At 44.6% G+C, this 17057-nt stretch overlaps 1 protein-coding gene across 10 annotated transcripts in view; it reads right to left on the reverse strand.

Moving 5' to 3' along the window:
• Positions 1-17057, reverse strand: part of srcin1a (SRC kinase signaling inhibitor 1a) — a 577643-nt gene that overhangs the window by 15483 nt on the left and 545103 nt on the right. For 8 of the 10 annotated variants that reach the window (XM_072248748.1, XM_072248747.1, XM_072248743.1 and 5 more), the window contains 2 exons: positions 14154-14309; positions 10906-10986 (listed from right to left, as the gene is read on the reverse strand). In XM_072248748.1, the coding sequence (XP_072104849.1) occupies positions 10906-10986; positions 14154-14309 (237 nt within the window). The remainder of the gene's footprint in view (positions 1-10905; positions 10987-14153; positions 14310-17057) is intronic. The other 2 variants (XM_072248752.1, XM_072248749.1) reach the window with 1 other exon arrangement.

The following is a 17057-nucleotide window of genomic DNA, read 5'->3' on the forward strand; positions in this document are numbered from 1 at the left end:
ACAACTTCAAGGAGCGATGCCTCGAAAAGTTGGCATCCATCATTAAGGACTCCATCACCCAGGACATACCCTCTTCTCATTGCTGCCATCAGGGAGGAGGTACAGGAGTCTGAAGACACATACTCAGCGATTCAGGAACAGCTTCTTCCCCTCTGCCATCAGGGAGGAGGTACAGGAGCCTGAAGACACACACTCAACGATTCAGGAACAGCTTCTTCCCCTCTGCCATCAGGGAGGAGGTACAGGAGCCTGAAGACACACACTCAGCGATTCAGTAACAGCTTCTTCCCCTCTGCCATCAGGGAGGAGGTACAGGAGCCTGAAGACACACACTCAACGATTCAGGAACAGCTTCTTCCCCTCTGCCATCGCGGGGAGGTACAGGAGCCTGAAGACACACACTCAGCGATTCAGGAACAGCTTCTTCCCCTCTGCCATCAGGGGGGAGGTACAGGAGTCTGAAGACACACACTCAACGATTCAGGAACAGCTTCTTCCCCTCTGCCATACGATTTCTGAATGGACATTGAACTCATGGACAATACCTCACAACCTTTTTTACACTACTTATTTAATTTCATGTTTTAATATATATATTACATATATACTGTAAATTAGTTTTTTTAATTATATATCGCAATGTACTGTTGCTGCGTAACAACAAAATTCACGACATATGCCAGTGATATCAAATGGTTCTAATTTTGAGTTGGAGATCATGACAGAGACTAGGAGAAAAAAAGAAACTAAATAATTTGAAATAAAAACAGAAAATTCTGGTTTCTTTCCCCTTCTTTGCCAGTCCTGACGAAGGGCCCAAAACAGCAACAGTTTATTCCACCCCCACCCCCCAATAGATGCTGCCTGACCTGCTGAGTTCCGCCAGCATCTTGTGTGTGTTGCTCTGGATTTGCAGCATCTGCAGAATCTCTTCTGTTTACGATCTGCTGTAAATACTCTGCAGGCCAGGCTGCATCAATGTGACTCAAATGATGCACTTTACTGGATGTTTCAATGTTATTTTTTTATTTATTGAGATACTGCATGCAATAGGCACTTCTAGCCCCTCGAGCCACACTGCCCGTCTACTCTCGATTTAATCCTAGCCTAATCAAGGGACAAGTTACAATGACTAATTGGTACATCTTTGGACTGTGCGAGGAAACTGGAGCACCCAGAGGAAACCCACGCGGTTGTGGGAAGAACGTACAACGCCCTTGCAGACAGCGGTAGGAATCCAAGCCGGGTGGCTGGTATTGTAAAGCGTCGTGCTACCCATTACACTACAGTGCCACCCATGTACACGTACATTAGCTTTACTTGTCAAATGCTCCATGTACACATGACAAATAAAACTAAAATTTAATCTTAATCATAAGCCACCAGATCTTCACTAAGAACATATCCTAGTCACTGCCACTATGCAATCGGGGCAGAGGTCAGGAGAGTTATTTTTTGTACAAAAGATCCAGTGTTAACTGTTCTAACTCTTGGTTTTATGTCCCCAGTGTTTCCCAATGGCTGACTGCTGTATCTGTGAGGTTGTGCCTCTTCTCAGAAGCCATCAGGGGCAGCACGGTGGCACAGCGGCTAGAGTCGCTGCCTCATAGCTCCAGAGACCCAGGTTCGATCCTGACCTCTGTTGCTATCTGAGTGGAGTTTTGCATGTTTGCTGCAGAGATTAGACGACCTTCCTCACACATATTGATGGGGTGTTCTCCCACTTTCACTTTCCATTCCTCATTCTGGTTCCCCTCTCACCCCCTTCTCTTCTCTTTACCCACCCACACCTTCCTCTGGCATCCACCCCTTTTCCCCAGTGGTCCACTCTCCTCTCCTGTCTGACTCCTTCTTCTTCAGCCCTTTACCGTTTCCATCTATTATCTCCCAGCTTCGCACTTCATCCTACCTCCTCACCTGGTCTCACCTATCACCTGCCAGCTTGTACTCCTCACCCACACCCCAATATCTATTCTGGCTTCTACCCATTTCTTTTCCAGTCCTGATGAAGCATCTTAGCTTGGGTATCTCTCTCTCTTTCTCTTTACAACACGACAAATGGATGCATTCTGGTAGGACACTAAAATAGAAGTTCTTTGGTGAATGGATGTGTAATTTAGCCCACTAACCTGTCATCATCATCGTTATATGTTGTGTCGTATGACATGGGTGATCATGGTCTCATGACCATGATAGCTCTTGGCAAATTTTTCTACAGGTGGGTTGCCATTGCCTTCTTCTGGGCAGTATCTTTACAAGATGGGTGACCCCAGCTATTATCAGAGACTATCTGCCTGGTGTCAGTGGTTGCATAACCAGGTCTTGTGATCTGCACCGGCTGCTCATACGACCGTCCACCACCTGCTCCCATGGTTTCATGTGACCCTGATCGGGGGGCTAAGCAGATGCTACACCTTGCCCATGGGTGACCTGCAGGCTAGCGGAGGGAGGGAGCACCTTACACATCCTTTGGCAGAGATGTATCTCTACCCCACCACCCAATCTGTACGTCTTTGGAACGTGGGAGGAAACTGGAGCATCCGGAGGAAATACACTTGGGGAAGAAGGTACAAACTCTTTACAGACAGCAGGTTGCTGGTCCTGAAATAGTATTACGCTACTGTGCAAAATTGTCAGAGACAATGTGTGAAAACAATTTTGAAACAGTGAATCATCTCTATGCAGGAGTGTGAGAGAGTCCTGGACAATATATTAATTTATTAGTTGAGCTACAGCACGGAATAGACCCTTTGGCCCTTCGAGCCATGCCGTCCGGCAACCCCTCAATTTAATCCTCACCTAATCACAGGACAATTTACAATGACTAATTAACCTACAGTGCCTAAAAAAGTATTCAACGCCTCAGGAAGTTTTCAAGTTTCATTGTTTTACAACATTGAATCAGAGTGGAGTTAGTTTGGCTTTTTTTTGACACTGCTCAACAGAAAAGGAATCATGTCAAAGTACAAAGAGGTCTCTACAAAAATTAATTACAAATATAAAACACAAAATAATTGATTGCATAAGTATTCACCCCCTTCACTGGTGCAGCCAATTGGTGTTTCAATTGATTGTAGTGAAAATACACCTGTATCTGGAAGGTCCAACTGCTGGTGAGTCAGTATCCTGGCAAGAACTACACAATGAAGACAAAAGAACACTCCAAGCAACTCTGCAAAAGGTTATTGAAAAGCACAAGTCAGGAGACGGATACAAGAAAATTTCCAAGTCACTGAATATCCCTTGGAGTACAGTTAAATCAACCATCAAGAACTGGGAAGAATATGGCACAGCTGTAAATCTGCCTAGAGCAGGCCGTCCTCAAAAACTGAGTGACCGTACAAGAAGGGGACTAGTGAGGGAGGCCACCACGAGATCTATGACAACTCTGGAGGAGTTACAAACTTCAGTGACTGAGATGGGAGAGACTGCACACACAACAACTGTTGTCCAGGTGCTTCACCAGTCACAGCTTTATGGGAGAGTGGCAAAGAGAAAGCCACTTTTGAAAAAGACTCACATAAAATCTTGGCTAGAGTTTGCCAGATGGCCTGTGGGAGACTCTGAAGTCAGCTGGAAGATGGTTCTATGGTCTGACGAAACCAAAATTGAATATTTTGGCCATCAGACTAAACGCTATGTTTGGCACAAGCAAAACCTTGCACATCATCAAAAACACACCATCCCTACTGTGAAACATAGTGGTGGCTGTGGGGATGCTTCACTGTAACAGGCCCTGGAAGGCTTGTGAAGGTAGAGGGTAAAATGAATGCAGCAAAATACAGGGAAATCCTGGAGGAAAACCTGATGCAGTCTGCAAGAGAACTGCAACTTGGGAGAAGATTTGTTTTCCAGCAAGACAATAATCCCAAACATAAAGCCAAAGCCACACAGGACTGGCTAAAAACAACAAAGTTAGTGTCCTGGAGTAGCTGTTGGAGTCCAGGCCTCAATCCAATTGAGAACTTGTGGCTGGCCTTGAAAAGGGCTGTTCACTCACAATCCCCATGCAATCTGGCAGAGCTTGAGCAGTTTTGTAAAGAAGAATGGGAAAAATTGCAGTGTCCAGATGTGCAAAGCTGATTGAGACCTGTCCACACAGACCCAAGTCTGTAATTACTGCCAAAGGTGCATCTACTAAATACTGACGTGAAGGGGTGAGTGCTTATGCAATCAATTATTTTGAGCTTTACATTTGTAATTAATTTAGATCACTTTGTTGAGAACTATTTTCATTTTGACACGAAAGTGTCTTTTTCTTTTGATCAGTGTTAAAAAAGCCAAATTAAATCCACCGTGATTCAATGTTGTAAAACAATGAAAGATGAGAACTTCCAAGGGGGGTGAATAGTGCCTATAGGCACTGTTCTAACAGGTATGTGTTTGGACTGTGGAAGGAAACCAGAGCACCCAGAGGAAACACACGTGGTCACGGAGAGAATGCATGAACTCCTTATAGGCAGTGGTGGGAATTGAACCTAGGTCACCAGTACAATAAAGTGTTGTTTATCAAATGATTTTGATTTGTTGGAGCAGAATTTTGAAAAAAATATTCTCCAACATTTTTATTGATTTGATTTGATTCCAAAAGTAATTTGCAGCAAATTCAATTGAATCTCTTGGATTTAAAACCAATCAAATTCATGATACTGTGACAGGACCAATTTCACGGAACAGGAAAACGTGCACACTTCCAGAGGTTTTGAAAGCCCCGTGTCCAATCTGACCAATGAGGGAGAAGCATGTAATGTATTGTCCAATCTCAGTCTCATTCCAGAGGCTTTTATAGGGAGGAGGGCCCATGAAAAGGCCCTTTGTTAAAAATTAGGAAATGGTGTTCACTTTGAACATTTATGGTTAATGTGTCAACTACACAAATCACATGCATCTTTGCACCTTCAGAAACCTGCACTCCTATGTGCAATTCCCCAGAAAGATGTGCCAAATGCATTTCCTGCAAACATGCACTATATGCAATTTCCCAAACACAAGCATCCAGTTGCATCCAAAACTTAAATGCATACAGTACATTGAGGAAAACTGCTGTGCTGACGGACTGCTTAAACTGCTGCATCAATGTAATCTTTAAAAACAGGATTCAACGCCCTTATAAAATAGCTGTGATTAATACAATCAGATAATTGGTGCTAAAGCACAATCCAAAGACTTCTCAATTATCTATGCCTCAAATGACTGCTCCAATGCACTCAGTTAGGTACACTTTATTAGGTACACCTGTTTGTTAATGTAAATATCTAATCAGCCAATTGTGTGGCAGCAACTTAATGTATAAAATAATAACATGCAGACACGGTGAAGAGGTTCAGTTGTTGTTCAGACCAAACATTAGAGTGGGGACGAAATGTGATCTAAGTGACTCTGACAGTGGAATGATTGTTGGTGCCAGATGGGTTGGTTTGAGTATCTCAGAAGCTGCTGATTTCCTGGGAATTTCACGCAAAACAGTCTCTAGAGTTTACAGAGAATGGCAAGAAAAACAAAAAAAATATATATCCAATGAGTGGCAGTTATGTGAGGAGGTATACCTATTAATGAGAGAGGTCAGAAGAGAATGACCAGACTGGTTCAAGCTGACAGGAAGGCGACAGAAACTCAAATAACCACACATTACAACAGTGATGTGCAGAAGAGCATCTCTGAATGCACAACACATTGAATCCTGAAGTGGAAGGGCTACAGCAGCAGAAGACCACAAACGTACACTCAGTGACCACTTTATAAGGTACGGGAGGTAAATAAAGGTAGAGGTAGCTCATAAACTGGCCACTGAGTGGATATGACCCAAGCACTAGCCCTAGGCTTCATTTAATACACTAGTTTACATGGTGGCATGGTGGTTATCATAATGCTATTAAGCGCCAGCGACCCTGTTACCATGCTGTATCGCTAAATAAAAACTAAATACATCTCTGAATTCCCTGTCTGTTTAGAAAATAGTCTGCACCTTTATTACTTCTGTCAAAGTGCATGACCATACACGACCCTATGCCGTCTTCCATCTGCCACTTCTCCCAGTCTGTACAAGTCCTCCTTCAGACTCCCTGCTTCCTCAACACTACCTGCTCCACCAACTATCTTCATACCATCTGCAAACTTGGCCACAAAGCCATCAATTTGTCATCAAATCATTGACATATAATTCGAAAAATAGCAGTCCCAACCCCCACCCCTGCAGAACACCACTAGTCATCGGCAGCCAAACAGAAAAGGCCACTTTTTGCCTTCTACAAGTCAGACAATCTTCTGCCCATGTTTGCATTTTTCTACCTGTACCAATTTCTGGAGATGTGATAAAACTAATTTTTTTTATAATTGGGTTAATCAGCAACAGATGCTTGAAAACATCTTTAACCGAAATTCCCATTCTGTCCCACATGTTTACACACAGTGGCCACTTTATTAGGTACACCTATACACCTGCTCATTAATGCAAATATCTAGTCAGCCAATCATGTGGCAGCTATTCAATGCATTACAGCATGCAGACACGTCAAGAGGTTCAGTTGTTGTTCAGATCAAACATCAGAGTGGGGATGAAATGTGATCCAAGTGACTTTGAGAGTGGAATGATTGTTGGTGCCAGATGGGGTGGTTTGAGTATCTCAGAAATTGCTGATCTCCTGGGATTTTCCTGCATAATTGTCTCTGGAGTTTTCAGAGAATGGTACGAAAACCAAAAAAAAAACTCAGCCAGCGTCAGTTCTGTGGGTGAAAACACTCCGTTAATGAGAGAGCAGAATGGCCAGACTGGTTCAAGCTGACAGGAAGGTGACAGTAACTCAAATAACCACACGTTACAACAGTGGTGTGCAGAAGAACATCTCTGAACACACGTGTCGAACCTTCTGGATTCCACTTCTGCACCTAATTAAGGGACTACTGAGTGTATATAGTAACTCGTTCCTGAAATTCATTCCAAGTTTTAGGAACAGAAGAAGAAAGGCACATGTACAATGCTTAAAGAAAAAACCCTAATGATGTCCAAATAAAAAAATTGGAACCAATCGCTTAATTGCGATATTTTAAGACCATTAATACTGACACTGCTGACAATCAAATGAACTGGAGATGGGTCATAAACACAAGAGGCTCTGCAAAATGCTGGAAATCTTGAGCAACACACACAAAATGCTGGAGGAACTCAGCAGGGTAGTTTTGAGGTCCTGATTAAGGGGGGGCAGAGACAGTGGAAGTGGGGGGTCAAGAGAGAGGGGGCAAAGGAAGAGAGAGGGGAGGCAGAGAGAGAAGGTCTAAGAGATGGTGGACAAAGAGAAAGGTTGGGCAGAGAGAGAGGGGACAAAGAAAGGGGGAGAGAGGGGTTTTATTTCCCTCTATAGATGCTGCCTGATTTGCTGAGTTCCTCCAGAATTTTGTGTGTGTAGCTGGAGGTAGATGACAGGTGTAAGTTTAATTGACAACTTCCAAACTCATGAGCAGATGACTGTAAAGCCTGCCAGTGGGATTGTTGCAGTCACTGAGTGGAAGGCTGTTAATAATAGTAATCAGGATTGTAAGATCATTAACTCAGAACTCAGCTTGTTAGGGTAATCATCCTAATCGTGGATACACAAGAGACGGCAGACGCTGGGATGTGGAGCAACAATCTGCCCAAAGAACTCAGAGTTTCGTGCAACATTGGTGGGTGAAGGAAAGGAACGGTCTAAGTTCCGCATCAGATAGAGGGCCGCTCAGTGGTGTAACGGTTAGGGCAACAATGCACAGCTGTAAGATCTGGGTTCAATTCCTGCTCCTGTCCGTAAGGGTTTTCTCCGGGTGCTCTGGTTTCCTTACACATTCCAAGGTTGTACATTTAGGGTTAGGGTTTGTGAATTGTTGGCACCAGAGGTGTGGTGTCACCAACAGGGTGCTCAGCATTCCTTGCCTATTTGATTTGATACAAAAGACATGTTTCACCGTCTGTTTTGATGTGACAGATAAAGCTCATCTTTTCTCTTTTTTTCAGATACTGATTCAGTGTTTTGACCCAAAATGACAACTATCATCTAATCCTCCTGCTCTGACCCTCCAGAATCTGCGCCATTACATACAGCTGATTGTAAGAGCTATGACATATGGTCCTGATGAAGGGTCTCGGCTCAAATGTCAACTGTTTAATCCTTTCCATAGATTCTGCCAGACCTGCTGAGATCCTCCAGCATTTTGTTCAAAGTTCAAATAAATTTATTATTCAAGTACATGTGCAGTTCTGTGTAAAAGTCTTAGGCACATATATATACCTAGGGGTGTCTAAGACCGCTGCACAGTACTGTAGTAATTTTATGTATTGCACTGTACTGCTGCCACAAAAAAACAAATTTCATGACGTATGTGAGTGATGATAAACCTGATTCTGATCTGGGTCTCTATTGTGGACTGAGAGTGGGAAGGGGGAAGGGGGAAGGGAGTGGGAAGCATCAGAGAGACATTCTGAAATGATCAATAAACCATTTGTTTGGAATCAAACAGCCTTGCTTGGTGTCTCAGGGCTGGGTGTGTCTGCACCCCACACCACCAACCCCACCCCCCCCACTCCCCACCCCGGCACTCCTTCTCTGCCACCTGTCCCACACCTCACCATTCCCAACATCCTTTGCTCCTGTCAAATTTACAAACTCTCTCTCCGTTCCACACCGACAAAAAGAGTATGGCGCTAAAGTCTTAGACAACCCTGAGATTCATTTTCTTGCAGACATACACGCTAAATCTAAGAAACACAATAGACTACCCAAAAGGACGGACAAACGACCAAGGTGCAAAAGACAACAAACTGTGTAAATACAAAAGAGAACAACAATAATAATAATAATAAATAAATAAACAATAAATATTGAGAACTTGAGATGAATGTACTGTATGTGTTACACCAGATTTTAAGAGCTATGATAAAGTTTGCACTTGGAACAGTTACTAGCACCAATTTGTCAGTTCACTGGCAAATACCCCTCCATTTCCTGTCAGCCCTGGATTTCACTTGCTCACGACTCACTGAACACTCCTACATCACGGGTCTGGTGATCTGACTAACAAACACAGAGACAAACAACGAGAGCAAAGGACATGAATCAAACAGTAACAAAAAGATTAGTGTTATTGATATTGTAATTTAGACAATTTAATTAGAAGGGAATTATGTTAAATGGAATCATATTAAGTATCTTCAGTTCCACTGACCCGCAAGCACTTAATGATAATTAAAGAATTTCTTCAGCGAATTAGTTGCTAGTAGTTGCTGATAGTGCGAGGACAGAGAGAATGTATTAGTGCCCGAAGCTTGGAGGAGGTGGGAAAGGAGAGTGAAGATCACTGCGTAGTCAGGGGAGGAAGAGCAAAAATTGGTATGAGGAGTGATTCCAGAGGCATTCCATTTGGGTACCCTTGAGGGACATGACATGTCAGAATGGCATCGTGCCTGCCAGTCCTGGCTTGCACTCGATGTAAACAAAAGATATTCTGCAGGTGCTGGAAATCCAGAGCAACACACACAAAATGCTGGAGGAACTCAGCAGGTCAGGCAGCATCTCTGGAGGACATTTTTGGGCCAAGAGCCTTCATCAGGACTGGAAAGGAGGGGTGAAGAAGCCAGAATAAGAAGCTGGGGGTGGGAGTAGGAAGGAGTACGTTGGCACAGGTGATAGGTGAGACCAGGTGTGGGGGAAGATGGGTGGGTGGGGGAGGGGGAGGGGGGAATTAAATAAGAAACTTGGGAAGGGTGCAGATAGGTGGAAGAAGTAAAGGACTAGAGAAGGAATCTGATAGGAGAGGAGACCATGGGAGAAAGGGAAGCAGGAGGGGGGCGCAACAGGAAGGTAGTAGCGAGATAAGGAGAAGTGAGGAGTAAGGGGGAAGCCACAAGAAACCTTCATCAGAGTCTTGGCCTGAAACATTGACATATTTCCCTCCATACATGCTGCCTGACCTTCTGAGCTTCTGCAGAATTTTGTGTGTTACACTCAGGTGTTTCTATTCCCCATCAGGAGGAGGACATGGAGAATGGAAAGGGGTCCTCTGGCTGGGTCACCTGACAATCACTGGCCTGATCCCCACCCGAGCACCCTAGAAGGTGATGCTGGGCTAATAAGGAGGAGCCCAAAATATCGCAGGCAGAGAGGAAGGACTTCGGGAAATTTTTACTTTGACCCATCTTTTCTAATATTCGATGAATTGGGACTGAAGGTAAACATGACAATGAAACTGGGCCTAAGATTGAGAGCTCCTTCCAAACGACAAGCAGCAGGTTCCGCCTTCCCCCTGCAAACTTCGACACCTTACTAATCAAGAACCCATCAATCTCCGCTTTAAATATAACCAATGACTTGGCCTCCACAGCCACCTGTGGCAATGAATACCACAGATTCACCACCCTCTGGCTGAAGAAATTCCTTCTCATCTCCATTCTAAATGGACATCCTTCTATTCTGAGGCTGTGCTTTGAGCTCTCTCTGTAATTTGGGGTTCGATTCCACTGCTTGGCTGAGTCAGCACTGACGTCCAGCTGCCAAAACTGATGCTGAGTAGGTAAGTGACTGTGTCTGGCACTAAACATCCCCTCCCTCCTGAGGGACAACGCCCTGCCTTTGCTTGGCACGTGCAACCCTAATTTGGGAAGGGTGGGCCAGATTCCCTCTTACCACACAAAAGGTGGTTCAACACCACACCCTCACCCACTTCAGGCACATGCTGGGAATTAGTGAGTGGGAAGGGTTGTGTCCGGAATTACAGGAAGGTGTGCCGTGCCAGAATCCCATCGCGCAGTGGCTTCTCCAAAGCCCAGAGCCTGCCCGCAGTGACAGAGCAGAGGAGTGAGTAGAAATGCAGTTAGTTGGGAGGTGGAAGCAGGCGAGTTAGAGGCGTGCTCAGCAGAAGTTCGCAGCCACGAGGCTTTACCTTCCATCCTCCAGCCGGCTGGAAAAGCCTGCAAGACCTGGTATCTGCCATGCCCTGTTCACTTACTGCTCTCTGAAACACCTGACGGACCAGAAATTGGGAAGAAAGACACAAACAAAAACAATAAATGCACTGAGTCTGCATTTCCACTCTGCGCTTCTGAAGAGACGTGCTTTAAGAGTAAACCGGCCCAAAGTCCGAACAACCTGAAAACTGAAACCTTTAGTAACACACACAAAACGCTGGAGGAACTCAGCAGGTCAGGCAGCATCTGTGGAGAGGAATAAAGAGTTCACATTTTGGGTCTTTATACACTTTCCCAAACAGGGACTATGTAAGAGGAGCAGGGGACTGATGAGGAAAAGGGAAGTTGAGTGAGAAACAGAAATGTGGTAAAAGCATCAACGTACATTAAGGGAAAAAGATTAAGGTGATGCGGATCCCTTATTGATTAAATTGGTAATAGAACATCCAGGGAAGTTAAACAAATATTCTATCTTCCTGGAAAGGAGCTACATAAAAACCTCGAGAAAATGGTGAAGTGGGTTTAGAGGACTAGGTAGCTTAAAGCTGTAATGATTGGTTTAAAAAAAAGATAATGGAGGAATGAATGGGGGCTGAAGAATGAGGTGAGTCCTGGGGTCAATACTGAAGATCCATCATTAAGGACCCCCATCACCCAGGCTACGACTTCTTCTCATTGCTACCATCAAGGAGAAGGCACAGGAGCCAGTTGCACTCGCAATGTTTCAGGAACAGCTTCTTCCCCTCCACCATCAGATTTCTGATTGGACAATGAACCCATGAACACTACCTCAGTATTTTTGTACTACTTTTAAATTTTTTAAATATATTCCTTGATGTATTTTATGGTATATTTTAAGTATTGCACTATTGTGGCGCGTGGCCAAGTGGTTAGGGCGTTGGACTAGCGATCTGAAGGTCGTGGGTTCTAGCTTTGGCCGAGGCAGTGTGTGTGTTGAGCAAGGCACTTAACCACACAACGCTCCAGTCTACCCAGCTGAGAATGGGTACCGGCAAAAATGCTGGGGGTTAACCTCGCTGGCGTCCTATCCGGGGGGAGGAGTCTCATACTCTCAGTCGCTTCACACCATAGAAACCGGCATAAGCATCGGCCTGATGAGCTACATGGCTTGTGACAGACGTTAATCTAATTAAAAACTGTACTACTGCTTCAAAACAACAAATTTCACGACATCTGTCAGTGACAATAATCCTGATCGGCAGTCTGGAAGTTGAGGCTTGATAGCTGAGGCCCTGGATCTGCGAGTCTGGGGAAGTTAGAGGCCCTATGTCAGTGAGTCCACTGGAGGCTGGAGGCTCAGAGGCAGCCTGTCCTGGGGTTGGAGGGCCATCCGTATGCGTGAGTGAGTGAGTGAGTGGGTGGGAGGGAGGAAAGGGACTTGTTTGACTGTTGTTGCTTGTGTTGTTCTGTTAAACATGGTGGGCATGCTATGCTAGTGTTGGAACGTGTGGTGACACTTACTGCCCCACCCAGCACATCCTTAGGTTGTGTTGGTAGTGTAGTGGTTAGCACGATGCTTTACAGTACCAGCGACCCAGGTTCAATTCCCACCGCTAACTGTAAGGAGTTTGTACGTTCTCCCTGTGACTGTGTGGGTTTGCTCCGGGTATGTACCGTTAATTGGTCATTGTAAAATGTCCTGCGATTAGGCTAGGATTAAATCAGGAGATTGCTGGGCGGACTGGAAGGGCCTATTCCACACTGTATCTCAAAACAATAAAATAAAAAGCAAATATGTTGAAGTACATGTGATAAATTAATCTGAAGATGTTATGAAAGAAGGTGGCTGTGAGGAGAGGGGATGCACTGGTCGAACCCTTCTAAAGCTGCACACATTCTCTGAAGTTCCCACAGACACAAAAGCAGCAAACATCAAGAAGAGGGAAAGAGAATTCAGTGAACAACAGGCCAGTGAGGTTGCTATTAGGTGTTTGGAAAATGTGAGAAATTATTGGATAAAGTCAACACAGATTTACAAAAGGAAAATCCCTTTTGACAAATCTGTTGGTGTTAACCCTTTGATATTTTAGATGGAAAAGCAGATAAGGGTGACTCAGTGGAGTCTGAAGTGCAGTTGGGGCTAGCCAACAGAAAGGCAATGGTATGTTGGTCTTCAGATCATAATAATCGAATGAATAAAGACTCCTCACTGTAATTACATAGGGCTGCACTGGTGTGCACTTTAAATATTGTGGACAGGTGTGGAGGACGTACCGGCAGCAGTGAGAGGGGGCTTGACGTTTTATCAGAGTCAGGGCTGGGACGGTTAGAGAGTCTGGGCCCATCCGAAAGTGAGAGGTGACCTCACGCAAGTTCTTTACAAGCCAGACAGGTAGAAACAGGGATGATGTTCCCATTGGCTGAGGGGTCTGGAACAAAGATGAAGGGGGCTGAACCTTTGGAATTCATCACCCAAAGGGGTTATTGGGGCTCAGCACAGGGATCAAAAGGATTCTGGATATTTAACCAATCATGGTAAGTGGTGTTGATTCAAAGATCAGCCTTCATTTTGGGGCAATATGATAGCTTAGCAGTTTGTGTAACAGTGCCAGCGACCCGGGTTCAATTCCCACCGCTGTCTGTAAGGAGTTTGTACGTTCTCTCTGTGATGAAGTGGGTTTCCTCAGGGTGCTCCGGCTTTCGCCCACATTCCAAAGGCATACAGGTTCATACGTTGATTGGTCACGAGGTGTAATTGGGTTGCGTGGATTCATTGGGCTGGAAGGGCCTGTTACCGCACTGTATCTCTAAATAAGTAAATTTTATCGATGACTTCTGTTCCTTACATTAGTAGTTTAGGTATTAATAAGAGAGTGGATGCATTCCTTCATCCTCATGAGGGCCGTCAGAGAGGATTTCACTGGTGGCCCCCATGCTTCGATCAGTGGCAGTCTTCAAGCAGACATGTCCAGGATCAGGGATGTCGAAGTCAGGACAGACCGAGTCCTAGGTGGGAAGACAGCCAACATGGACATTGTGCCCACCTCATCTACCCAGATGATGCCTTCAGTGGACACAACTAATCTGATGGCTGCTGTGAGGTCTGAGAACAGCGCACTGCCTTGAATGGTAGCTTGAAGGAAAAAGTGGCCCCTTAGAAGACAGACAAAAATGAACCTCACACCTTGGTGAATACAATGGAGACATGGCTTGGGGAGACCCTCTGCACCAAGAGATGCCAACAAGTGCCAGAAAAACCAACCTCCAACTCTGCCATGATCCTGTCCTCCTCATCCTCGTCATCTCGAATGGCTGAGGCCGCGATCGGCGGTGGAGTTGACGGAGGTCTCGCCTCCGACATGGTTCTACGGAGCTTGACATGTGGTCTCTGTGTGTCAGTCTCGTCGGAGTCGGCCTTCTGATAAGCAGAGAAAGGAAGAGCCTTTACCAACGTAACTGCCCCCTACCACTCAACACAGCTACCCAAGTCAACTGCAGCCCTGCCTTTAATTAAGGACTCCCACCATCCAGGACATGTCCTGTTCTCATTACAGCCATCAGGGATGAGGTACAGGAGCTGAAATACCCACACTCGACAATTCAGGAACAGATTTCTGAACAGCCCATGAATACTACCTCACTATTCTTCTTTTGCACTATTTATTGTAACTTAGAATAATTTTTGTGTCTTGTACTGTCGCTACAAAATAACCTCTAAATAAATCAATCAATTGAATTTCACAACATACGCCACTGATAACAAACCTGATTCTGATTCTGAATGTACATATAGTATAGAACAGTACAGGCCTTTGGCCTATGATGTGCCGACCTTTTAATCTTCTCTAAGTTTAATCTAACTCTTCCCTCTTACATCACCCTCCACTTTTCTTTCATCCATGTGCCTATCTAAGAGTCTTTTAAATGTCCATAACATATCTGCCTCTACCATCGCCCTTGGCAGCACATTCCACACAGAAAAAACCTCCCTTAGATATCGCCCCTATACTTCCCTCCAAATTACCTTAAAATTATGCCCCCTTGTCTTACCATTTCCACCCTGTAGTCATAGCTCCTGAAAGGCTTCACTGAAGTGATGATCACACCATGAGTTCTGAGGCTCTGATTGGCCACTAAGGAAATACAAACTGCTTCATTGATTTGGATTTGAAGGATATACTTGGGATTGTTTTGTACTTTGGCTGTACATCCCTCAGTCTCAATGATGGTCTGATGGTTTCTGTTCGTGTTTTCTCCTTTTGCTGTGCCAGGTGAAGGACACCTTGACTTTGACAAACTTCCACAGATGCACAGGATATTCCTAATTGGTTACATCACAGCCTGCTAAGGTAACACCAATGTCCAGGAATGGAAAAGTCTACAGAAAGTAGTGGATACAGCCAAGTCCATCACAGGAAAAACCCTCCCCACCACTGAATACACTTACATGGGGCCACCAGAAAGAGGTATCCATCATCAACGACTCCCACCATCCAGGCTACAGTCTCTTCTCACTACTGTCATCGGGCAGGAGGCACAGGAGCTTCAGGTCCCTCACCACCAAGTTCAGCAGGTTCAGGAACATTTATTACCCTACAACTATCAGGCTCCTGAATCACTCACCTCAATACTGAACTGATTCCACAACCTACAGACTCACTTTCAAGGACCCTTTACAACTCATGTTCTCAGTATTTTTTTTATTTGCAGTTTGCCTATTGCCTATTGCAGGACCACCAGACTCTACCACTAACCCACCCCTCCACAACACCCCACCACCACTACTTTATCATTTCTTGTCAGAGTCAGCTTATGTACAGGCACTCCTGTGCCCAGTGTCACTTTATGGACATACCATCAATCTACATATATAAGCTATCTTATGTATTTATATTTATTGCATTTTTTTGTGCTGCACTGGATCCAGAGTGACAATTCTTTCATTTTCCTTTACGATAAATTACATTAAACAATCTTGGATCTTATCCTTACATTCTGCTCCACCCAAAACCTCGACCATCCCTCTCTTCACAGATGATATTCTTCCAGCCGTTTGAGTGTAGGACCTACCCAGTACCCATAGTTTAAATCCAGTTACACAAAAACTTTATTTAAGATTCAAGATCGCTTGAATGTAATTTTCAGCACACAAGAGTAAAGGAGAATGAAATAGTTGTTACCCTGGATCTGTTGCAGCACAAAAAGCACAACAAGATAAAGAACACAGTAATGAAAACACAATAAATACATAAGATAGCTTATGGACACAGATGGATTATATGTCCATAAAGTGATGCTGGGCACAGGAGTGCCTGTACATAAGGTGACTCTGACAGGAAATGATAAAGTAGTGGTGGTCGGGGATGTGGAGGGGTGGGTTAGTGGGTGGAGGTGTTGAGCAGCCTTACTACTTGGGGAAAGTAACTTATTTTGAGTCTGGCAGTCCTGGCGTGGATGCTATGTAGCCTCCTCCCTGATGGGAGTGGGAGTCTGTGAGCAGGGTGGGTGGGATCCTTCATGATGATACTGGCCCTTTTCCAGCACCTTTCTGTATAATAAACACAAGACATTCTGCAGATGCTGGAAATTCAAAGCAAAATACAGAAAATACTGATGCAAGTCAATGATATTCATGACGGAAATACCAATAGATACTGATAGGTTCAGTGAAGGAACATTCTTTCTCAAACTGTGGTTAGAACATGAAATTCACTCCCATAGGGGAAATTTGGAGATTATCAAGAGAGAACTAGACAAGTGTCTGTGAGATAACACTGTAAAACGATCGACATAGAGAGACAGAGATAAATGGGAAGCAAGACTGAGATAAGGGGGTAGACAGACTGAGATGGAGACACTGTGATAAAAGGAAGAAAGACTGAGGTGGGGAGACTGAGATAAGGGGGCCAAAAGCCTGAGATGAGAATGTGATAATGGGGTCAAAAGACTAAAATGGAGACACTGCGAAAAGGGGCAAGAAAGACCAAGATGGAGAGACTGAGATAAGAGGGCCAAAGGTCTAAGATGGGGAGGCTGAGATAAGGGGGCTAAAAGACTGAGATAAGAAGACTGTGATAAAGGGGGTTGAAACACCAAGATGGAGACACTGTACAAGGGGGCCAAAAGACTAAGACAAGGGGACAGAAAGACTGAGATAGGGAGACTG

This window comes from Mobula birostris, chromosome X, assembly GCF_030028105.1.
Source record: "Mobula birostris isolate sMobBir1 chromosome X, sMobBir1.hap1, whole genome shotgun sequence".
Classification (NCBI taxonomy): Eukaryota; Metazoa; Chordata; class Chondrichthyes; order Myliobatiformes; family Myliobatidae; genus Mobula; species Mobula birostris.